The sequence below is a fragment of the Onychostruthus taczanowskii genome, unplaced genomic scaffold (assembly GCF_017590055.1).
Source record: "Onychostruthus taczanowskii isolate IOZ18803 unplaced genomic scaffold, ASM1759005v1 scaffold47, whole genome shotgun sequence".
NCBI lineage: Eukaryota > Metazoa > Chordata > Aves > Passeriformes > Passeridae > Onychostruthus > Onychostruthus taczanowskii.
In genome coordinates this window covers 5,197,140-5,221,993 of record NW_024502236.1, presented here as the reverse complement: position 1 = coordinate 5,221,993, position 24,854 = coordinate 5,197,140, and the positions used below count along the sequence as shown (strand labels likewise).

Here is a 24,854-nt window from a genome sequence, read left to right as displayed (position 1 = left end):
CTTTCTTAACTCCGGTGAATTCAGAAGAAATAAAAACACTCAATTAAAACTAGATTAATAAAGTAAATAAGCAGAACTATTTATTTGGCTCAAAGAAAACTTCGCAATAAGACATCAAGTCAGGTTTCGGTTTATCTGATGTCTTCACTCATTTATATTTAGTAACCTATTTAATTTCTAAAAGTGACTAAGAACTATTGTCCTGTACAGAAATGCAATTTTATGTAATGTTTTCAAATAATGGTGTTCCCACTGGCTTCATCCTAATACACGGAAAAGTCCACAGAAATTGCTTATTGCAAGCTTCAAAAGGACAGAGAACATTTAAGGTATTCACACCATCTTAGGATAGGAAATTATGAACTCCACTATTATGAACATATTGCAGCCTTTTCTACATGCTCCAGCAAATACCCATTAGCATTATGATGCAAAGATGATTGCATAGCATATATTTTATATCTCTCAACCTTTATTCACTGAACATTTCAATATATCTGGTTTATTTGTAAAATTACTGTCTCCCATGTTTAAGATGTGGCTTAGACTTGCTTTGCAGAACACCTATGACTTCACACTAAACTCAGTGTACTTCTATAACCTCTCTTGTTACAGATAAAAACATAATTCAGTGTTGACTCTAACACAAACAGGATCATTATGTTTAGAGAGTGTTCCAAAGCCTGCTATCCAAGCAATCTATGGCATATAAATAATGCAAGACCTCTTCTTTCTCCAAATGACTTCAGTTCAAGCAGAGACGCAGAAAGATGGAAGCCCAAATTTATACTGCCATTACAAAATTCAATCTATTTCTGGTTCTTCAATTGAATTATGACCCAGAGGCTTCCACTATATTCTGCACCAACCCACATGCTCACAGTCTTTGTGAAGCCATGCAGGAAAGAATCCTATTTGTGAATATTCCTGAGCTTTATTATTATTACATTAAAATGGCAGCAAATCCCAAGTAATCTGAAAAGCTTCATGTTTGCTTTTAAAGGAAAGTAAGGTAGAAAATGGGTCTTATTTCCCCTCCCCCCTGACCTCTGAACCACAACCTCCTCGCCACTAAAGCGTTCAACACCTCATTTAATCTCTCCTCGCTGCATTGGCACAGCACTGCAAAAGGAAAAGGGAAAAAAATAATCTGGGGACTTCATCAATTTTTCATGAATTTTCATTTAGGCCAAAGCCCCCTGTAACACTGGTCGATAGATCAAGCTGCTGTCACATATTTAACACCTGGAGCTACAGCTGCTCTCCCTGGGGTCTGCCGCTGACTCCGGCTGGATCAGAAGCGGCCCCGGCCAGCGCGGGGACCCCGGCGCTCCTTCCTCGCTCACATGTGGCGCCCCGGTGCTCCCAGCTGAAATCCTAGCTACGTTCATTGCTGCAAATGTGTTTCCTGATATTCCCACTGGAAAACTCCGCCACGCAGCTTCGATCGCCTCAACTGGTGCATTGTTAAAAAAATGTGCTTTTATTTTAAGACTTCTGGCGTTCAAATACAAAAGCAGTTTGGTAAAAGATAAAAGTATTTCAAGCCTACTTCCCCTTCTAAATTCTCCCAAGAAAATCTGAACATCAACCTACGTCTAATAATTGTTCAATTTCAATTAAAAAATACTAATGGACAAAACCAAAAGAAAGCTGTTTTGCTCTTTTGAATACAACTCTTCATAGAGGTTTTAAGGGTAGAACATCTGGTTTTAATGATTTAACTGTAAAACAAAAATACTACATGAGAATTTGCCATGTATAATTTGGAAGACTTCTTTGACTGGTTGCATTAGGATTATTTTTTCCTTCTGAGGAAGCTCCTACGGAAGAATTAATCTGCATGAAGCACACCATTAATGTATTAAAACAATTAAATGGAATAAACCATATAAATCCTAAATTGTGCCTTTAAATAATAACTCTTCTAAATACCAACTATTTCTTCTTAAATGTCTTCAGGAATGAAGATATTCAAAATTAAAAGCTGTATGCATGTGCTCTGAAGAGGCATGGACATGGAAGCATACCTGATGTGCTTTATAGGGGCTGGTACCTAAATTCACGTCTGGGAAAGGTGTAAACAGTTACTCAACCCAAGAGAGCTTAGGGATTTCAGCAACTTAAAAAAACTCACTCCAAAAAAAAAAAAAAAAAACCCACAAAGGGCAAAATGACTGTGTTCAAGATGGTTGGAACCACTCTGTGTCCCAGCTGAATTTAACTTCTGTCTTCACACATAATTATGGATACATTGGAAGACTTTCAATCCCACTCCTTTTGTAGCAGGTGCTCATGGAGGGGGTAAAAAAAAAAAAAGGAAATAAAGGAAAATTAATCATAACTAACATTGTTTATCATATTAATGCATAAGCACAAACGCATCTAAACATACATACAAACCCAGTAGATATTTCTTCATAAACCATTCAAAAGTTGCAAGAGCACATTATTAGCAACTGCTAATTTAATAAGCAAAGTAAAACAATTACAGTTTCTTACTCCAGAACAGCACACTCAAGCATTTCAAACCAGCAGTCAGCCCCTCATGGCACTATTTGAGGCCACCTACAGTCAGATAACAGTCCAGAACCCTGTTGACAGCAAAAGACAACCATCCTGTTTCTGGTGATGAAAACAGCTTGGCTCGGTGTGGAAAGAAGAGTTTTCAGCACCATGACAGAGAGCACGAGTCAGGCCAGATCGCGTGCGGCCCCACGGACAGGGCTGCAGCATCCAGGCAACTCAACAGCTTTCCAGCAGGAGTTCAGGACAGGTGAATGGGAACTCACTGCTGACAACAGCCTGTCACCAGGAACTCATTTCCTGAGCATGCAAACAGGCTGCCCATCTTCTTCAGCCCAGAAATGCTGACACTAGGAAAACAAGTAAGAGACTCCAACTATTCCCTGAAAGTCACTTCAAAACTTGACTTACAACCAAAAATTACCTCAAACCCAAGCAAAAACTGTAGTTTTGCTGTCATCTTCCAAGGATGCCTTTGATACACACAAAGCACTGTCATGTGCTTTTGAGAATCACAGCAGAATTTTTAAAATCAAGTAAACAAGCAATGTATGTATTATTTACATTTTTCTTCTTTGATGAAGACAATTCTGTAATCACAGCTATGATACTGCTCAAGGAATGATAAAGCACTGTTGAAGTGAAATAGGAGAACCTGCTTTAGACTACTAAACCCTTTAATTGGGGGATTCAATAAGTTACATTTCAAAGCTATGGAAACAGCAAAGGCGCAATGTTATTGCAAAAACTTTGGCTATGGTTTCAGATCTCAGCTTCACATTCATGTTGCTCCTGCCCTAAAATACCTGATGAATGAGGACAGCTTTGTTATTTTTAAAGTTTTCTACTATCTCCCATACGATTCATACCTGACCTGCCACTAGCTACAGCAGTTAAACTTCAAAGACTGGAGATGGTGTATCAAGAGTCTCACAGTAGTCCATGAAGTAAGGATGAGTGAAAACTGACAAGATATAGAGCACATTTAAATTTCAAAATAATCCGTCACTTAAATTTGATGACTCAAGGTACAACTGGTACAATCCTTTGAACTTCATCAGGAGATCCTGAATCTCAACAGGATTACAATAAAGATTTCAAGTGTTTAAGTGTCTCTCAAAATTTCTCAACAGTTAAAACGCATGTACAAAGACATAAATAATCCAGTAAATTTATCTAGTAATACTCACCCAGATTTCAGCCTTCCTTAAGCTGATTTCTTCTCAATTCCCAAATATCAACCAAAACTGAAAAGCCTTCTGTGATGCATTTACTGGCACATTTACGTTTGCTTTGATGGTGTGCCAAAACTGTTTTCATTTTTTTGTTTGACACAGTTTTGAATCTAGGTTACAACAGGTGCAATGTAGTGAAAATGTCTGTTTTACTTGGCCTATTCTGCCATTTAAATATTTCAAAAATTACATTTGCTGTAATTTCCAAGAAAACAGAAGACTCAAGATTACACCACATTAGCTAAGAGAGTCTGAAGACTGTATTAGGAACAAAGATTTTTCTTCTGTGCTTCCTCTCTTTAAACATACCATCCACTGTGGACTTAAATCCATTCTTTATCAACTAAGCAGTACAAATTTGTTCTAAATTCCTACTTCAAATACATTTTAGGGAAACTACTTTCAGATGAAGAGCTGTGGGTGAAAAACTCAAGCCCAGCAAGAAGAGAGCACTCATAAATGTATTAACATACATTAGGCAAAAATGTACATTCTTAATAAAGAGATCAGTATTGATTCATATGTAACCATATAATTAAGCAGCAAAAAATATAATCAGTTGCACACGGGTTTTTTATGTCTGATGAGCTTGTTTTCTGTGAATATAATGAATGTACCTGCTAACTCTACTGGAAGCAGACTACTCATGCCAGGTGGGCTCTGAAAGAGCCCTGTTGACTTCTCTGTTAAGACAAAGAGAATCGATAAAGACCAGGACTGCTCTGGATGATATGAGAAATGGCCAACAATTTCACTTGCCATTCACATAATGAATGAGGCCTGGGTCAAATTTATGACTGAGGAGAACATATTGAAGTTTCTAGCAGTACAGAGTATGAGTCACCAAGATGCTGTCTGCTTCTATTGAGGTAACAGATTATGAGATAAAGAGAAACAGACAGCACACCTTAGATTAAATGATAGGTATTTTTCCACATTAGTTCCAGCAAAACCAACCTGGACATCATTTAGAAATTAGATTATTCTTCAGAAGAAGATTATCCTTTGTCCCTGTTTTTGCTAATCATGATTATACTCTGCCTAGAACCTCATTTCCGTATAAATCACTTATTCTGTATGGCCACCGCTACTGTACAAACACACGTGAAAATGCCTTGACTAACAGCAACAGCTAATGACAAAATGCTGTACTTATCCCCATTTGTTATCTCCCAGGATGCTGGCTTTGTGCAAGTGCTGGTGTGACAGCATAAAAGGCACCATGAAGTTTTACAGAATACTAAACAAATAAAACTACTCACATGCCACTTCCAGAGACGCGTTGCGACTCACAGCTTCTCCAAGGTAGTTCCTTGCTACACAAACGTAGCTTCCCTCGTCGGGTTTACTCCTGCGCCCATGCACGATGCGTAAGAAAAATAAAGATCCGCTGGGCAGCAGCATCCGGTGGGAGCGCGGATCGTCCTTGTCCGTTTCCACCCGCTCGCCATCCTTGTACCACTCAATGGTGGGCGTTGGCCTTCCCTCTGCTTTGCAGTTCAGAGTAGTTGGCTCTCCTTTAGACACTATCACATCTGAAGGATGCTCAACAATCCGTGGTGGAAAGTCCTCTTGGCGGAGACGGGATCCTAAGGAAAAGAACAGAGGGAAGGGAGAACAATTTATTTGTGCTTTAGGTGTCATGAAGTGCCCTCCTTTAATGTTACAAAAACTCAAAAAAAAAAAAAGCAAACTTAGGCAACATCTGAAATTGCTTTGTCTGATATCAGAGTCTAGACACTCCCTTATCTAAAACCTGAGATGGACTAACACAGATAACCCTCTATACTGCTTTTAAACCCATACCAGATGCACACTGTGCTAAGAGGAGAATCCCTTACACATACATGTATGACAATCCTTTTTTTTTTCCTGATAATCTTCCTATTTACATTTACTTCTAGATCACTGTGTGTTTGCAGACTCCCTTCACAGCTACTGCTTTCTCAACCTTTCATCTGCCAGATTCCATAGGAGGAAACCAAAACCACAGTCTCTTGCCACCCCCATTAATTAACTGTTTTTGCAGTTGAACATGAACGCTTTGTATCCCTTTTCCACAAACAGCCCCAATATGGAAAGACAAGGAGAAGAAAGAAAGCAAAAAGGCAAATCTCAGATGTCAGCTCACTTTAGAAATTTTCAGCTTCAGGATCGCACGTATACACACACACATAAATACAATATAAGCAGAGAATCATAGAATGGCCTGGGTTGGAAGGGGCTTTGAAGCTCATCTCATTCCAACCCCCTACCATGGGCAGGGACACCTTCCACTAGACCAGGTCGCTGAGAGCCCCATCCAGCCTTACCTTGAACACTTCCTTCCACATTAATGGTACAGACACTTTCCACTCCTGCATGTCTAATTAGACTACATGAGCCTGGAAAATAATTCTGCAACAGTCACAGCAGTTTGTGCCTCAATAATAATATTTTCAAGCATGGATCCTGAAAATCCTTTGAGTGGAACTGCCACACTGCTACAATTGGTCTGCACTGCTTAAATACAAGGTAAACCAACCTCTGCAGGTTAATGAAACATTTGTGTCAATTTTCTGATCAGAAGTTTTGCTGAGTGGTAGAAAAGCAAATGTCTTAATTATATTCTAGGCTCTACATACTTTAAAATATTTTCAATGCCTCATTTACTGCAAAAGTTATGAGGAAAGGCATAAGGATCCATTCAACAGAGTGAATCCACCTTTGGACTTCTGTTTTACTAACACTCAGGTCATTAAACCATGGCTTGCCACTGCAGTTAAGTGTTACATTGCTGCTGCACAAATTGGTTCTTTCAGTGGCTTCCAGATTCTATTACCAGAACAGCAAAGAAATCCATAATCTGCAATGCCTGCACATGAAAAAATCCCATAATCTATAGCTAAGCACAGATGAACTTATGGGACATTTCAAAGAGAATTATATATTTTATTATCCAAATAAAAAAATATCTAATAGGAGAATCTCCAGCTAAAAAATAACCCTAGTCCAAGACCCCATACACAACATCAAAAAAGACTAAAATCACCATTAAAGTGAAAGATAAATATCTGACAGCACATGGGACGCAAAAGCCAACTTCACACTCTAATTAGAAACATTTTTATGACTAGACATGTCTAAGAACTTAATTCATTGCTTATTCTTAAAAAGCAAACAAAACACCCCTAGTTGTGTTAAGAAATTTCTATTAACAGTATCAGGAAGAAAAGGAAAGCTGAGATGTTTCCAGAACAGCAGAGGGACTTAAGGCAGAGTACAGATACAACTGAATTTTGATAACTGCTTAACACAGGGTTACAAAATCAGTAACAAGAAACATGAAACGTAAACCCAAAAAATTAGTTTTCTTGTATACAAAGGTTTGTTGATAGTGTTCAGAACTCTTAGAAATATATGCTACACAGACTTACACGCCATGTTTAAAGCTGCGCAAAAAGCATTCTCCCATAAAAAGCTTAACCTTATACAACCTGATTAAAAACCCCTCCTGAGGTCACAATAGGCTGACTCTTCCTCAGTACTGATGTTTACCTCAAAACTGGTGCTTACTCACTCCATCCTAAAGAAGCAATTTGTGCACAAGAGAGGGTCGAGATGTGAGCAGCCAGGACCATGCCAATGTACCAGGAGAAAGGCTCAGGAGGTGTTTCAAGACGGGATCCGACCACACACTCCTGTGATGGCTGGGTGCACCTTCAGCTATTCAGGGCTACCAGGAATTCCCCTCATCGTGCACTTAGAGGAGGGGAGAAGCAAAACACACACAAGATCATTCACAGAGCACACTGAACTTCCTCCTTCCAAAGTGAACAGAGCACCAACACGCATTCCAAAAGTTATGCTGATTTAGAACTAACAAAGGAAATCAGAAATTTGGCTCCACTGCTTGTCTCTAGACAGCATCTGCATATCAGAAAGAGACAGACACAAGTGGTGTTTGATTCTAGTTTTGATTCTTTCACTGTGGTCCCCCTCCCAATTCTCTTAAGAGTACAACCTCATTTAGAAGGAACAGAAATTTGAATAGTCCCATGAGCTGTCTGGGCAGAGGATGCTTTTACTGCAGAGCAAGATGCAACCACAACCTTAAGCAGGCAGCTGTGGTATATCCTGGGCTACCCATACAGCTTCCTTTTCTATTCCTCCACCCCAGGATTTCCATCAGGTGCATGCATAGAACATATGAGCAACCCCTGAGTTTAGGAGCCCTTAACTCTTTACAGTGATAGGCTACAATGACTTCACATGAGCTTCTACATGCTGGTGAGAAAAAGCAAAATTTCTACAATATTAGAATTGATGGAGCTATTCCACAGGAGGGGTCCAGTGCCTCACCACCCTCACAGTCAAGAATTTCTTCCTAATATCTAATGTAAACCTAGTCTCAGTTTAAATCATACCCCCTTTGACCTGTCACTTCAGGCTCTTGTAAAACATCTCTCTTCATCTTTCGTTTAGGTTCCCTCCAGGTACGGGAAGGCCACAGTTAGATCACCCCAAAGCCATCTCTTTTCCAGGCTGAACAATCCCAGTTCTCTCAGCCTTTCCCCACAGCAGAGCTGCTCCATCCCTCTGACCACCTTGGTGCCTCCTCTGGCCTGGCTCCAGCAGCTCCCTGTCCTTGCTGTGCTGGGAGCCCAGAGCTGGATGCAGCCCTGCAGGTGGGGTCTCAGCAGAGCGGGGCAGAATCTCTTCCCTGCCCACAGGGCTTTGGAGGTATCCCAGGACATGTCTGGCTTTCCAGGCTGCCAGTGCTCATGGCCAGCTCATGCCCAGCTTAATGGTGTGCTGTGGCATGTTCATGTGTGATTAAATTAATCTTCACTTTAAATTGAACATGGAGTTATCAACTTAGACTAACATACTGCAATACAATGTTTTGTCACTAACAAACACAGCTTTCATTTTCAGATACCAGAGCCTGCTAACTACTGACAATTGCTGACCTGATAAATGCTGACTGATGGGAAACACTGTAGTTCTCATAATAACTGGTGACATTATAGATTTGTCATAAACTGTCACTTCATAAGTAAAGAACATTTGCATTCATATCTACCTTTATATGAATCATTTCTGCAGCAGTCAGTGTTAATGTCCTTTGAGGTCAGGACACTGAATAGGAGAAGTCCAGCCTCATATTGGAATGAAGCAAAAGGAAACTACTGGGGGACACGTTTTGTCACAAAAAGGCAAAAGAATGCACCAGTCATTTGTATGTCCCTGTGCAGCACATGTATTGAAATATATTCAGCAACACTTCTTACACTTTTCTTCCTGTATTATGAATTTATGTACTTACATATTTGCAATCAAGATAGGGAAAGAAAGTAAGAAAAGTGAGGAAAATTGAAAAAAGCAGAAAAAAAAAAAAGTAGCCTGCATATTGTACTTCAGGTGTCAACACTCCGCTCTTTTACTCCCCTACTTGAACTTAATTCAGATGTATTGGACGAGAAATTCCCTGAGAATCACCTCCAAGACTACTCCTTTGGGAAGCGTAAAAGACAACAATCACTCATTCATTTCAACCACTTCAACACCAGGGTGCCAACTATGTCAGGCTGTCTCCACAACTACCACTGAGCCTCACGGATTTGCTTTTATATGCTCAGACTTCCTCACAAGTCTCCTCAGGGACTCAGTGTACAATACAGTTACAGCCACACTGGTAGCCTATCAGCAGAAGGTCTATTATTTTCAGTTTAGTCTGGCTAATCCTACAGTCAAATAACCTAAAAATTATTTGGATGCAAGCATTTTTATTAATAAATGAAATAGATTTGCTGTAGACACACAGGTGCAAGTAGGAAAGGAGACTAAAGCAAAGAGTCAATACTCTATTCCTCTTTACTGCATTTCCTCAGAGTCACTATGCAAGCTCTGTCCTAAGAGGAATAGTCTGGGTCCCTAAAGATTATTCCAAACCCCCTGCCATGACTTGACCAGGTTGCTCAGAGCTCTGTCCAACCTTCATGGGATGGAGCATCCACAACTTCTCTGGGTAACCTGTTCCAGGGCCTCACCACCCTCACAGTTAAGAATTTCTTCCTAACATCTAATCCAAGCCTACTCTCTTGTCAGTTTTAAGGCACTCCCCTTATCCTGTCACTCCATACTCTTGCAAGAGGTCTCTCTCCATCTTTCTTGCAGGCTCTCTTCAGGTGGGAAGGCCTGAAAGGCTTCAATTAGCTCATGTGCTCGCTGTGTAACACACAAATCATCACAGAAAAAGACATTTGGCAATTCACCTTCTAGTGCTCCTAGTCCACAATCTTTCAAATTTCTAGGAAGATACTTTCATTTATTGCACTTCACATTCTTCTAGTTTTAATTTACTTCACATAAAGACCATTGATTTAATCTATTAAGCCTACTCTCTAAATAAGCATCCACAAAGCTAATGGTCTGTCATAACAGAAAAGCAACGGTACAGACGAAATTCAGAGACGTTTAACTCATTTCTCAAATCAACAAAACATTCATGGCTACTGGGACAGCGGTGGTTAAGAGACAGGCTAGCAATTGCATTGAAACTACTGAACAATTTTAAAGAAAAAACAATATTGTATTAGTTTACATGTTAACACTCCGAGCTGGTATTTCATAATATAGATTTCCAAACTGCCTTCAAGAACCTCCTCAAAATTCTCTTTCCCCTGCTGACATTATCAGCACCTGTCATCATCTGACATCACATTCATTTGCATCCGTAACTCTTTTCCAACTTTTACCAACCTGACTTCCTATTATAGAAAAGCTCTTCCTCAGCTGACCTCTAAGACTACTACTCCTTTTATATCCTTCCTCAGGGTTCTCATTTTGATTCCTTTAACATTCCAAACACATAGCTTTAGTATACTTGGATACTTACCTACTCTCCAATCTACCCTACTGTTCTCATGCTACTGCTGTGAAAGGGATGCTTAAAATGGGATGTGATGTTTGACATTGTGTCATATATCTGAAATATTTCCAGTTCAGGATTTCTAACAGGTCACACTGAGCAGGTATATTGTATATTAAGTTCAGAAAGTATCGCCAACAAGAGCAACAGAAGTTGTTGCAACTTCTTGGACTTGAAAGACAAACTCATATCACAGCCACAAAACCCTTTAAGTTAGAAAAGACTTCCAGGACAATCAAGTCCAACCTTTTACCAGCCACCCCCTGTCAACTAGATCATGGTACCACATCCAGTCATTTTGTGACCATCTCTAGGGATGATGACACCACCCCCCTGGCAGCCCATTCCAACATTTAACAACCCTTCTGTAAAGAAATGTCTCCTGTCCAGCCTGAACCTCTCCTGGCACAGCTTAAGACTGTTCTCTTCTCCTATTGTCTGGAAGAAGAGACCCGACTCCCACCTGGTTGCACCCTCCTTTCAGGGAGTTGTGGAGATTCATAAAGTCACTCTCAGCCTCCTTTTCTTCAGGCTAAACAGCCCCAGCTCCCTCAGCTGCTCCTCATATGAGTTATTAGTTATTTCATGCCTCTGATAGCATTTTGAATGCATTCCCTCCAAGAGTTTGCCAGCAACACATGTTCTCCCTGAGACAGTGCAAAAGGACTGTTTATCAAGGAGACAAACAGCAAATCTGTGATAGGAAAAAATAAATCTCCTACAACAGAAAGCTATAGATGCAGGAAGAAAAGGCCCTGTGTACATTTGTTTCTACAGAGAGGACAGCTCCAAAGTTATATTTCATGCCAAAGAACCTTCTTTTATGCTAGAATCTTGGCTTATTTTCACTGCAACAATTAAAAAATTAAACTGAAAGCAAGGTATTAAAATCCCAATTAAAAGATTCATGTGCTTTAAATGGATAGACAGCTACATAAGTGTCTGCAGAATCTCTTCTGGCTACATCAAATGTGTCACATGGCCAGGCTCCAGCTCTTTTTTTGACTTATGTAGACTCTACAAAGACAATCCCACAGCTACTTAGTTAAATCTACTAAGGACAGTCACTGTTCATTTTCCCACTTCTTTGTATGCCTCGTTTCACAAGAGAAGTACTTATCAGAAACACTTATTGCACACATTTGTTTGATGAAATGAATAAGTCTGTTGCTTTCACCACCCTTTTAGGCACAGAATTGACTGAAGGCAAGCAGAGATCTCAAGAAGAGAGCCAGTCAGTCCCATCTTAGTTCAAACAAAATATAACGTGGAAAAAAAGTCAATATAACGAGAAAACTCAGTTGGAATACAGGCTGATGCACTAGCACCAGGCTGATTATTCAACATGAATTCCTCTAGGCAAAGTGACATGGCAAGGACAACATTTTGAAAATTTATACTTTACAGTCTCTCCCCCTTTCTGAGATTTGGTAGATGGGAAAAGATCCAGCGATACAACTGTTTCCAAGGTAAGGTTTTTGTTCAAAGCTGTGTCAGCTATGACAAGGTCTTCTGAAAGCTTTTCCTTGAGCAAAATTAATCCATTAAACAACATATCCTAACTTCCACAGGACATGTGCCTACAGATAAGTCACCTTTCCTATACAGTGTATCTGCCAAGAGGGAGAGCAGGAAATGCTGACAAGAGAGATCAATAACTGTCATTAAAAACATTGACCAAATCTTACTGAAAGCTTTATTTCATTAAGTTTCTCTTGTATGAAACCCTGACTTTGCTAAACAAGGTGTTATCGACTCTACTACTAAAGAAACACCGCAAAAAAAGTTTCTTTTTTTTTAAATTAACATGGATAATAATCCACTGCCACAGTATAAGCACCCTTTTCCTTATATAAAATTATTTCAGGGAATGTCAATTCCAAAACTGACATAAAGGCTTAATGCAATTTTACTCTAATTCACTTTTCTTCAATTGGTTTCTCATCACATACAAGCATTCTAGTGTCACATTTCACTTTTTTTGCACAGCCTTACCACACCTTAAAATTTATTTCCAGCACACTGACTGGGATGGAACAACATGTTAGGGATGCAGTCAAGAGAGCAGGAGTGAGCACAACGGCCCTGAAAACTGGAATATAGATTCACAAATGATTAATCTTTTTTCCCCAGGTGAAAAGTGATGTTATAAATACAAGTCACTGCTTCAATGAGAAAGTTACATCGATTTGTTTATTGCAAAGCACAATTTAGAGTTCAAGTCAAGAAATAAAATATCTACCAGAGCTATGCTCCCTGAAAGAAGATAAGAATTATTTGCTTAATAACACACCAATGCTTAATAAGACACCAGCATCCACACACATGCACACAAAAAACCACACAAAACCCCCAGTAAACCCAAACCAGCTTCACTTTTAGATTCTTTCTCAAAAAAGCTCTAGGTTTTGAAACTAGAATAGTTGCTCCAATTTAAGTATAGATTTCATTAATGTTAACTGACTCCAAATAACAAGATTACAAAAATGACTTTAAGAGGTGAAGAAGACAGGTAGAGAAGAGGAGCACTTCCACCTGTGAAAAGCAAAAAGGACAATATTTATGTGTATGCGTGCATATATGTCTCTGTACTTATATGCTGTGTGTAGATACACACCACATCTATATTTACACAACGTACACACACACCTGCAAGTGCCAGGTGACCTCCAGAAGTCCCTTCTAATCCAAATTTTTCTATGATATATACACAACATAGTACAAAAGCACCAAAGACAAGAAAAAAAAAAATTATCTTTTTTTCATCCAGAAGAACTCAAGCACAACAGCTCTTCCCTTGGGAGCCTTTCCAAATCACTCTGGAATTTAACAAAGCAAAGCATAAGTGTACGCCCGACTCTAAAAACATCTTTCAGCTATTTTCAGGTCAAGGATGGAAGGTAAAAAAGGCAGATATTGCTTACAGACAGCATGGTAATTTATTGTACAAGGGGCATGTTATCGTAGCACTGGGGAACTGGCAAAGGCTCCTTATCAGCCATGCAAAGGGAAGCTTTGCAGCTTCCCTGATACCACTGGAGAAACCGATGGCTCATTAGAAGCAAATAAACTTTGCTTTTGCGTAGAAGGGTTGATAACCACAGGCTCTCCAAAGTCTAAAGCTTTCTATTGATAGATGATAATGACCATCCAAGGCAACATTAAAAGATACATTTAAAAGCTTTAAAAAGGAGCAATTAGAAAAGCTCATCAATTTAACAGTGTTAAGCTAAAACAGCTATAAAAAAGCTTTTAAATGACAACCGGGTCCAGATCCCTCCACGAACCATGAGTCAAATAGTTCTCAGAGTAGAATAAAATCACTACAGGCTGTGAAATCAGACTACATTCGTAAATAAATTCACCCATCTAAAGGAGTCTTAAAGTAATATTTTGAGGAAGATGGGATTTCTACTATAAGCACAGCAGGCATTTTAACTTTGATGTTCTGAATTTTATCCTGCAGATACTATGTTGTCTGCTGACACCGGTCACAAAGACTCCCTGAACCCCATCACTTGTGAATGTCTAGGGAATTATAAGTACCTAACATCAATATTTGACTTAAAATATTTGACCCAAATATCCTAAAGAACCCTTTCATAAAATTCCAAGTAACTGTCAGCTAACAAATACTAATTTCGCAGCAAACATCTCAATAAAATTTAAAGTAGTATGACAACTATCAAAAAACTCATTGTAATGTCTTGGTTTAGAAATCTACAAATTACATCTTTGTGATTTGTCAAAGACTCTCTTTGGAAACTTCAACTAGTTTGGAAAACTTTTTCCAAATATACGTGAATGGAAAATACAGATCAAGCTCTGTGAAGAACCATTCTAATCCTACTTTTTCTAACCCCATATTGAGTAAATAAGCTCAAAAGTAAATATGCTCAAAAGTGGAAGGCTTTTGGAATTAGCATGAACGTCTCACAAGCTGTAACTCTCTTGCCTATGTCAACAAAAAAGAAACAGGTGAACAAGTACAGGCACTCCAAGACTTAGGGGTATGTTTATAATTGCCCCTTCATTTCACCTTTTGCCAGCTGGCATTTTAAAAATTCCTTCAGCCCATCAATGCTTGAGAACAAACAACTTCTGCAGAAAATTCAGTCACATGTTGTTTCTGCCTATACAGGTCAGGTTTATAAACACCTCATATATCCCAAGTACAAAAGATCACAATTCTTACATTGGTGCTTTACAACATGCATTTGTCTTTTTATATATTTAGAAGTTTGATGTTCAGGTTTTTTGTTTGGTTGGTTTTCCCATGCCTAAAAAGTAAATATTTTACTGCAAATACTGCATTTCTTTTTTGTTTGATCACCAAAATGTCACCAGCTTTTCAATGGTTATCACACTGATATCTGAAGGTCATAATATTGACTGTCTTTGTAGAAGGAATTCTCACCACTAGTAATGGGAAACATCACACAAAATTCAAATTTATGCACAAACATCTAAGTGTCCTAACTCTACTTTCTCCTGATGTATGTTTAGCACAATTATATATACATTTTTATATATATATATACATATAACGTGAGAGCATCTTCTGTTAAGAGACTATTTGGAGCTCCTCTGCCCCAACATCCTCTCCCATGTGTGTTCTTCCCCCCCCCAGAAAAAAAAAAAAAAGGCAAAAACCACCACCTTTTCCCTTGTCCCTTTCCTTTTGCTTACTCTCCATACATGTTTCACAATTCTTTACTTACCTCATCATGTGTATTTTAAGGTAATTTTTCTACCTTGCTACTATTGTACCTGCAGCTAGTAAAATTACGGGTTTTTTTAATCCAAAACAGTTTATCAACTCCACTTACAAGGTGCATCTTTTCTCTTTTCATTCTCCTTTGCAGAAGCTATCTGGTTATCTGTCCCATTAACAAAACACAATTTTGCAACTTCTGCAGCCAAAATGGGATTTAATGTTCTTGGGCCTGGTGACAAAAAACAAACACTCCAGTATCTGTGCCAGCTTACAGATTTTATTTTTTTAAGCAGCCCTCAGTGATTTTTCTCTCACCTTTTCTGTTCCACATATTTACACCCAAAGCTGGCACAAATTACTGAAGTCTTTCCTAGTACTTTAGGCTGAAGGCACAGGTCCAGTGAGAGGTTTTATTGGCCCTTGCTGTTAGTGGTGGAAGAATCTTGCCTTTCAAGGTATATGCATTTCACAAGATTTTTCTGCAGCACTATTGTACCCTTTCTATATTAAAATGGAGATTTTTTGAAAGAGTAAAGTTGCAGACAGTGATTCAGAAACCTCTGTTGTCTATCCTGTTTTTATAGAGATCTGTTGATTCTATTAATGGAGCATAGATTACTGATAAACAACCACCTCTCAGAGCTGTGGAATGGCAAGGGGACTGCTGTGACCTTCTGAGGGCTTCTTTCCAGCATGTAATTTATTTACTCTGTGTTTTTCTACATCAAACAGCACTACACAGAAGCACAGAAATAAGAGCGTCTGGGAGCACAGTAGGTGAAACAAACAAAAATTCCCAGGCAGTTCTCAAAGTGCTTAATGCAAGCAATAAAATCTGTGAAAATAGCAGTAGAGGAAGTAAATAGAAAATATAGAGGAAGCAGATTTCACTTTTTCATCTGTAACCTTAGACTTCTAAATCACAGTATTTACAAAATATAACAAATGCTTTCTAGACAAACTTAGGAAATAAAATTCCACCTTTAAACAGTGGTAGGTTGGCTGCAAATGACAGCCAACTCCAGCTGCTCACTCACCACCCTCTCCCATGGGATGGGGAAAAAGTAGAAGGAAAGAAAGAGACTTGTGGTTTGAAATAATGGCAGCTAAAGGGAAGGAAAACACTGTGGATACAAGCAAAGCAAAAAAGAGGAATTCGTTCACTACTCATCAGCAAACAGATGTCCAGGCACTTCCTGGCAAGCAGGGCCTCAGCATGCAGGACTGTTGCTTGAGAACACAAATGCCAAAACCATCAATGTCCCTCCTTTATCTTCCTTTCCATGAGTTTTTATTGCTAAGCATATGATGACATATGGCACAGAATATCCCTTTGATCATCTTGATTCAGCTCTCCCAGCTCTGCTCCATTCCAACCTCTTGCCAGCCTATGCCTACTACACTCTCAGCTTAGAGGTACAAACCAAAATTTTCAAGAGAGGATTTTTTTTTTTAGCGACTTATTTTCAACAGATAAAAAGCCCTCATACATGATAAGAAAACCTTTTCTTCCGCAAAACTAGTTTGCAGTGAATATTTCCACAAGAACATAAAAGCATAATGTGAGACACCCTTGTATATGCCTTGTAATTTTAGGTTCCAAAAACAGAGCAGTAACATTTTTATATCTAACATTTCTCTGATTAATAACTAAAGGACTACAGCTACAGTCAGCTTTCTAAGTGAAGTAGAATCAAAGCTTCCTTGCCATGAAGACAAACAAGTCAAATATATATGGGAAAATACAAGTAAAAGTTTAAGGTTGACACTACAGTGGTGCTCACATGGAGCATTTGCCAGTGTCTGCACTCTGTGTGTGAATATCACGCAGCCTTTCTGCAACTCGCCTCTGTGTGCACCTGGAGAAGGAAAAAGTGAAAAGCCCTCTAGATTTTTACTAAGCATTCTTGTATTATCTCATGTCAATTTCCAGAAGACTGTGGCTAAAAAGGGAATGTAACTCCATTCCTTCACAGTCCTGGTAGACTTTTTAACTATTTTACAGGCATTTTTTTTTCCTTTTTCCTCAAGCTATTATTTTGGGTCACTTTTCAAAGTTAAGAACATCCCAAATATTTCTCTTCTAGAGTAAGGGAAGCATACTTAAAATCCAACACTTCTGTCATAAGCCAGTTTTGCACATCTGCGGAGATGCCCCACATCAGGTGTTTCAGGTACAGCACTCTTCTTCCACACATATTTCTTTACCCAAGATCTTAGAGGTACACACACACACACAAACTTTCTTAGTTTTCTCCCACTATTAATGTCATAGCTAAAGTTTGGTGATTAGCCACAATGCTATGCACTGTACATGAAATAAAATCTAGTAAGTACAAAATATAAAAAGTGCATTAAAATAAAATATATTGTACCTTATTAAATATGTGAGAGGGAGGCTTGTTAGTGGTAGCTAGCTGTAGAGATCAAGGCAGGACTTCAAAAACTATGCTGCTGGATTTATGAAGATTGGTTTATTGTAAAACAAAGCCCAATAAATTTCATTTAGGCCAACAGCAGCAGCAAGCATGAGGAAAGTAACACAGGTCTAGTGTAACAGTCAACTGTAACTAGCTCGGCTAAAGAGAGATTTCCATTTCTTGGCACGGTAACAAATCCTCAGGCAGAGAGGGGCTACAGGGGTGAGATTTTTTCCTCTGTAAGTAACTTAATGAATGAAGTACTAATTAACATTATGGCATTGATAAATGGAGAGAGAGATTAGGGATGTACTCGATATTCAGGCCTTCCCAGATGGACCGTCAAAGCCACATTAATTCCTATCTCATTGGAGCATCTGCTTCTCCCATAATCCATTGCCCCTTGGTACAAACAACACAAACTGTTGTGACTCAATTCGATTTATATCAATCTAATTTCTTTTAATCCAATTTGTATTCCAATCTACTACCTTCTAATCACTTAAATCTTCAGCCTCCATCTGGTAAATTTTCTCTCAAAATTAACGGAGCAGATGCCTCTGCAATTGTCTTCCACAGTCAGGCTAATCATGCCCTGGCAGTGGCCTACAGAGCTCGCTGAATAGGTACGTGACTTACAGCATTGCCCTTCTTATTACAAGCATGGCGATGCAGGAAGGCCATTTTGTCTGTCATTAATTGGTTAATTTGCATAACACTGCCAGGGAAAGATGCCTGGGAAACAAAAGCCAAGAGTGGAACGCCTCAAGAAGGCAGCATGACATGCTCCTCATTAGTCACATGGCCATTACACTTTGAACTATCTATTGTTTGAGGTAACAAACCCCAAACTGCATTACAGCTAAATACATAAACACACAATATTGGGCTGCATGAGTTTTGCCACTGCTGCCATTGAATATGCAGAGAACACGAGGGCTGTCCAAACAGAATTCCAATAAAAGTGCAGGATGCTGAGAAAATTAGAAAGCTCATTGTTTTGCCAAAACATTCAATCCTCTCTCAAGTAAATTAATTCTCATGATGCTACAAATACACATGCAAACACAGTCAAACTTGCTACAAAAAACTTCTCAGGAAACGATGAGCCACAGGTTATGCAATACATCATAAGTAGGAGGAGTAAAAGGATGAAGCTAACTTCTCAACAAAGGACAGATAAAATTCTCAGCCCTAAGCAAAATGCAGAAAGAAGTGCCACTGTTTTCAAACTGGGTGGCTCATTAAGAGCAAGATTAATCTTTCCTCTTGATCAATGCTACAAAATTTCCAAAAAGCTCATGATATGTTCAGCAAAAAGTGAATTTCATCATTCAAGCATTCACACAATCATGGACTGCCAAAGTTAGGAAGCTTTTAATGTCTGTTATTCAGAACCCTGGGAGAACATAAAGGAAAACATTCAATGTGGCGCTTGTATTCCCCAAGCAAAGTTAAGTGAAGAGAAAGTAATGAAAACACAACAGGTACTTAATAAATAGTGAGATAGTGAGTGAAGCATAAGAAAGAACAAGCTGGGCCAGTGGAGGAGGAACAAGAGTAGCTTCTGTCACACACAAGCAGCAACAAAAGGAGCTAAGAAAACTTTCACTTGGCACTCAGTCCCTTGCATCATGAGCTACATTTTTGTTGGCCCACAACCACTTACACAGGATCAACTATAACAGTCTTCAGATTCAGAGAGCTATAACACCCTTTTGCCATTACAGATTACATTATATATAAAATTTGTTGCTTCCCACTTTCTAAGAACAATACAAATCAGACGGACATGGAAGGGTTAAAAAAAAACAACTTCTGTCACCAAATTTTCAGTAGCTGAAAAGTGAGCTTACCAGAATGCTCTGCCTGGAGCTCACTACTGCTTCCTCCCCTCCTCTCAATCTTTCATATCTACACCTGAATAAGAGGTTTCACTTACCAGCTAATAGGTACCTAGTAAATTTTTTATAACCTAGGGATAACAAACAGTATAAATGCAATGGATACAAGCCAGAGGATGCTAAAGAAGGAAAGAGAGGGGGTACTTGGTTAAGGAGGGGGTGGGGTGGGCAGTCTTTCTTCCCCTCCCACAAGCTGTCAAGTCCTTCTGTGCACACCCCCTCCCTCATCCCTGCTAAAAACCTTCCTCTCTCTGCCTGCCATGACAGGTGGTCCAGATTTTCACTTAGAAAATCTGGCCACCCTATGTTTGCAACACCTCCCCACTTAGTATCATCTGTGAATTTAATTAGCATGCAGTTTACCCACTCGTTCAGATTATTAACGAAGATGTTAAACAAGACACAATCCAAATAAAAAGATCCCTGTGGCAAACCAATTGATGCCTTTCTTTATATCAGTTTCTTGCTATCTATTGTAACCCTTTATTTACAGATGTCAACCAATGATTTGTCTACATGATAGCATGGACAACCAAGAAAATCTGCCTTTTGTTTTCCCAGCTAACAGGCTGTGATATATTGTATATAGTAGAATTACACATAATAATTCCCATTTCCCAAATCCTGTCTCTCATCTACTACACATATCATTTCATCACATAAAGATATGTGGCCCCTTCTCCTGGTTCATCTGTCACTCCTTGGCCATGTGCACAGAATCAGTGCTAAATGATGGTCAGGAGAAAAAAAAAAAAAAAAATCACACCATTTGTGATCATTTCTACTGTCAATCTAAAACCAGTCCATGGAAATCTGGTAGAGGGAGACAATCATAAGAAAAAGTAAGATTGTTAAATACATTGAATCTCTCCCAGTTTTATAATCTGGATTTAAAATGAAAGTTTAGCAGCAGTGGGAACTATGCAAGGAATATGTAAAGCAAAAAACCCCATAATTTTTATTTATGAAAAGGAATGCAAGACCACTACTCTGAGTCACTAGCTTCAATAACAGCACTATTATAGTTTTACTCATCAGATGAGCAAAACTACAGTGTAATGTCTGGGTAATGATACTTGGATTCTGAAATTAAAATAAATGTAATGGCATTTCACCCATAAAGCAAATCACATTTGGGAAAAAGACAAATAAGAATGGCAAAGAGAGCTCTCTGTACAACTGAAGACTTACAAGTTGAGAATACTTCAACAGAACATTATCACTGAATTTACACACATAAATAAATATATATACACATATATAAAAATATAAAGCTGTATATATACAGAAATACATACAGCTTTGCTCACAAACCAATCCACTCATAGCTTAAAACATTAGGCAGTCCTCCCTCCCTTGCAAAAGTGCTGTGATACAAGAAACAAATGAAAATTTGAACATCCAAAGCCAAATGCAATTTCTCTCTAAAGGTGGCCACACATACCAGAGTCACAAAAGCTCTCTCTGAGCTTATTTATGGAGTACTTGTTGTTCTTATAGACCTTGTTGCCTGGAGGAGTTGTGGATGCCCCATCCATGGAAGTGCTTAACTGAGCAACCTGATCTGAAGGAAAGCGCCCCTGTCCATGGCAGGGATGTTGGAACTGGATGACCTTTAGTGTCCCTTCCCACCCACAACATTCTATGATAGTTTTCTGCTGAGTAATCACAAAAAAATTACCTCAACGCAGTTCCAGTAAGCTTAATTAAAACATCACAGCCTCCCTATGAATGTTACAAAGAGCAAACAGGAGAGCTCTAGCCCATTGAGCCTTCCAATTGTCAGCATAAAGCAAGACATTCTGATCTTCTAAGGTAATACCACATTACAATTGGAGAAAATAATACAGGAAGCACAACAGGTTTCCAAAACTATCTTATGACAGAATGATAATGGCCTAAGCAGAGACTAAAATAAATTTACAAGTCTATAAATTCAGTTTGTGCTGAACTAAAAATCAAACTGAAGTAGAGGTCTGCAAGCTCCTCTTACTGACCAGCAGCACCCCTTAGCAGCTCTTAAGCAAAATACTCCACACCATGCTATTATACACACCGTGTTTCTACAAACTCATGGATAGGAACATAATTTAAAGACATTTCTAGCAATATAGTAGTAATAGAAACCTGGCAGAAGGGAGAGTACATAACATAGTGAAAATACTTAGAAAAATATTAAAACAGTAATTTTTGCATGCTAATGTAATTCTCAAGTCAGTTTTCTCACAGATATACACTTAATACCCATGTCTGCAGAAGAACCTAATTTTATATAGCCTGTGTCAAGAGACCTGATGCATTCTATAATGAGTGAAGCACAAGCAGAAATAGCTCTTTTCTTTCATATTACTTACACTGACACGTAGTTTCAGAACTCAGCTGTTTATGCTTGTTTCAAATAAATCCTATGTAACTTCACCCAAGTGGAAGTTATCACCCTTTTACACACATTGTGATTTACCATAAACAGGAAAAACCTCAGACACTGGCGACCTATGGCCATATTGTGAGAGTCCTCCACTCTCCAGAAAAAACACCATGACACACTAAGCCAGCTCATCCTGAAAATATTGCAGATATTCACAAAAAAGAAAAGGGCCACTGCATCAAACCATTAAAATGAGTCAAAGAACTTACAAAGCACCAGTGCCACATCTGCTGCCTCCTCCACACCAAAGAAACAGTTGGTGCTAATGCACGATTAGGAGCTGAGAGGAATGCAACAAAAGTGTATGCAGGCGGCAGAGGTCACTGAGGGACAGTATAAAGGAAAGAGAGGGTCAAGTTATTATCTGGAATGTATCCACAGGGCACAGCCATCTTTTAAATCAGTTTTTATAATAGCCATCCCTGTATTGATTTAATAATATCTTTATGCTATGGATTTACTGAGCGCACCATGAAGAACTGCATCAAAGACTGAGTTATGAAACCAGGGCTTTTCTTTTCCTTACACAAGGTAAGGAGCATATGTCCTACCTTGAAAGCCTCCATTTGATCTCTTTTTAATGTTTTATTAGCATTGTTTCCTATGAAAAGGCAAAAATCTTCATCCAAACATCATCAAGTCTTTCAATTACAAGTCTTTTGGTAAAATAATACCAACACCCCAAAAATTAAATTTCATTTTTAAATCAAAGTGGCTGATATGCCTCTGTATACATGGCAACTAGAATATTGGGTTATTTACCTTTAAGCCTATGTTATTATATACATAAAGGTGAAATGGAATGGAGTGAGAACACCCACTTAGAATTATGGCTGCATCACACTGGGCAATGAAACACTTTGGAGTATCAGACCTATGAGTCTTTGAGAATCAGTAGGCACAGTAAATTATACAGACATGTCAGGTGAAATACTCATAGACACTCTTGTAAAAATACAGAGAGCACCAGCTTAAGGTTAATGCTTTACTTAAAGGAAGGCGAGAGCAGGCTGATGCTGGCAATAGGGAACCATTCCCAAGTCAAGCCTCTTGGGCACTTAGAAACCATTTGAATAAAAGCCTATTCCTGGTGTCTCAGTAATCGCCACTGACTGTTTGTTCCACCACTTGCCTCCCTCCACCACACCGAGAGGAATAAGAGCAATAGTTCAAAGAGGCAGAAACAAACAATACGGGTCATTTTAGGCCCTAAGGTCAGGCTTTATGTTTCAGTAAAAGAGTTACAACTTCCCAGTGACCCTGGAAAGGAAGTTACTTAATATTCATGTTGACAGAAAAGAAGAAAGGATTAATCATATGGAATTAGCATTTTCATTGAGGAGCTTGGGTGAGTCTTGTGTTCCACTTTGAGAGAAAGACAACAGCTTCACACCAGCATTTTACATCTCTCATTTATCGAAACATTGCAGCTTTCTCCTGTCATTAAGTGATGAATAATGAAAGACTTCTTTATTTTTTACCTCAGAGTAATCATGCAGCCCCCTCCATTTATCCACCCTGAATGTGTGTTTTGAACATTAAAAAAAAAATGTGGAGTAAAGAAAACTAATTATATTTTAATTCTCTTGGGAAAAAATAGTCTCAATTGAAAGAACATCAACTAAGCATTTTTGAAGTGTCACTGTGCACTATCATTTCTCAAATTGTGTCACATCTGTGCTATTTTCAAGCCATCTCTTATATTACATAAATAAACTATTAAAAAAAAATCCCTACAATTACCTAACACAGAGAAAAATGGTGTAACAATTAATTGAAACAAGTACAACATGTAGACTTTATAATTACTATCACAAAGTAAAAATACAAAACACTGTACAAATAATATAATAATGTCTCTCAAAATAACCAGGCCAAGCCAAAACAATGCTTTGCAAGTCTCTTCCTGTTTCTTTGTGACCTTTCCACAATCTCCATTTCCTTGAAAATGCATCAATTATATAACAAACCAAAGTACAGCAATCATCACAGTACAATACAACTTTGTTCTCAGTATTAAATACCTAAAACATTGGCCCTAAAATAATGTTTCAAAACACAGTGGATTTTTGTGCATGTAACCAACTGAGGATGAAATCAGCATGTTTTCTTTTACTGTTAAGCATCTTGATCCATCACCTGCAGACTCATCACTAGCTTTAGTCTGTCAACTTGAAAATTACTGAAGTGGGAGGTACTTCCCATCATTGTACCAGAAAGAAGGTTCCACACTGGATAACATCGTGCACATAATGCCAGTGCATCAAATCCAGTTGGGCCACATTCAGTTACCCTTCTCAAAGACTTGTTAGCACTACAGCTCTACATTTTAACATTTAACTACGCATTTCCTTATTGTTTTACATCCCATTTTAAATTTCAAGATTTAGGTAAAATACTCACACAGCATTACATCATTATTTTTGTAAGATACAGACACATCTAAAATTTTATCCCTCATCTATATTATTTTGACCAAAAAAAGGACAAAATGAGTAAAAATTTAGTAGAAACCTTTCAAAATAGCAATAGCCCTCCTGATTCTTTTTTTGGTCTCCTCTGGCATACTCTCTTTCAATTGCTCATAAAACTTCTTCCAAGTTCTCACTAATCTCTTGTCATAACCTGTGAGTTGTCTCCACTTTGCTGACACAGTTTTAAATCATGGGACCTAGAACTCCACATGCTAAAAAGCAAAATTCCCCTCTCAG

At 38.6% G+C, this 24,854-nt stretch overlaps 1 protein-coding gene across 1 annotated transcript in view; it reads right to left on the bottom strand.

Moving 5' to 3' along the window:
* ROBO2 (roundabout guidance receptor 2) overlaps window positions 1-24,854 on the bottom strand; it is a 405,555-nt gene that overhangs the window by 355,948 nt on the left and 24,753 nt on the right. The window contains exon 2 of the mRNA XM_041414778.1: window positions 5,024-5,350. Coding sequence (XP_041270712.1) covers window positions 5,024-5,350 — 327 coding nt within the window. The remainder of the gene's footprint in view (window positions 1-5,023; window positions 5,351-24,854) is intronic.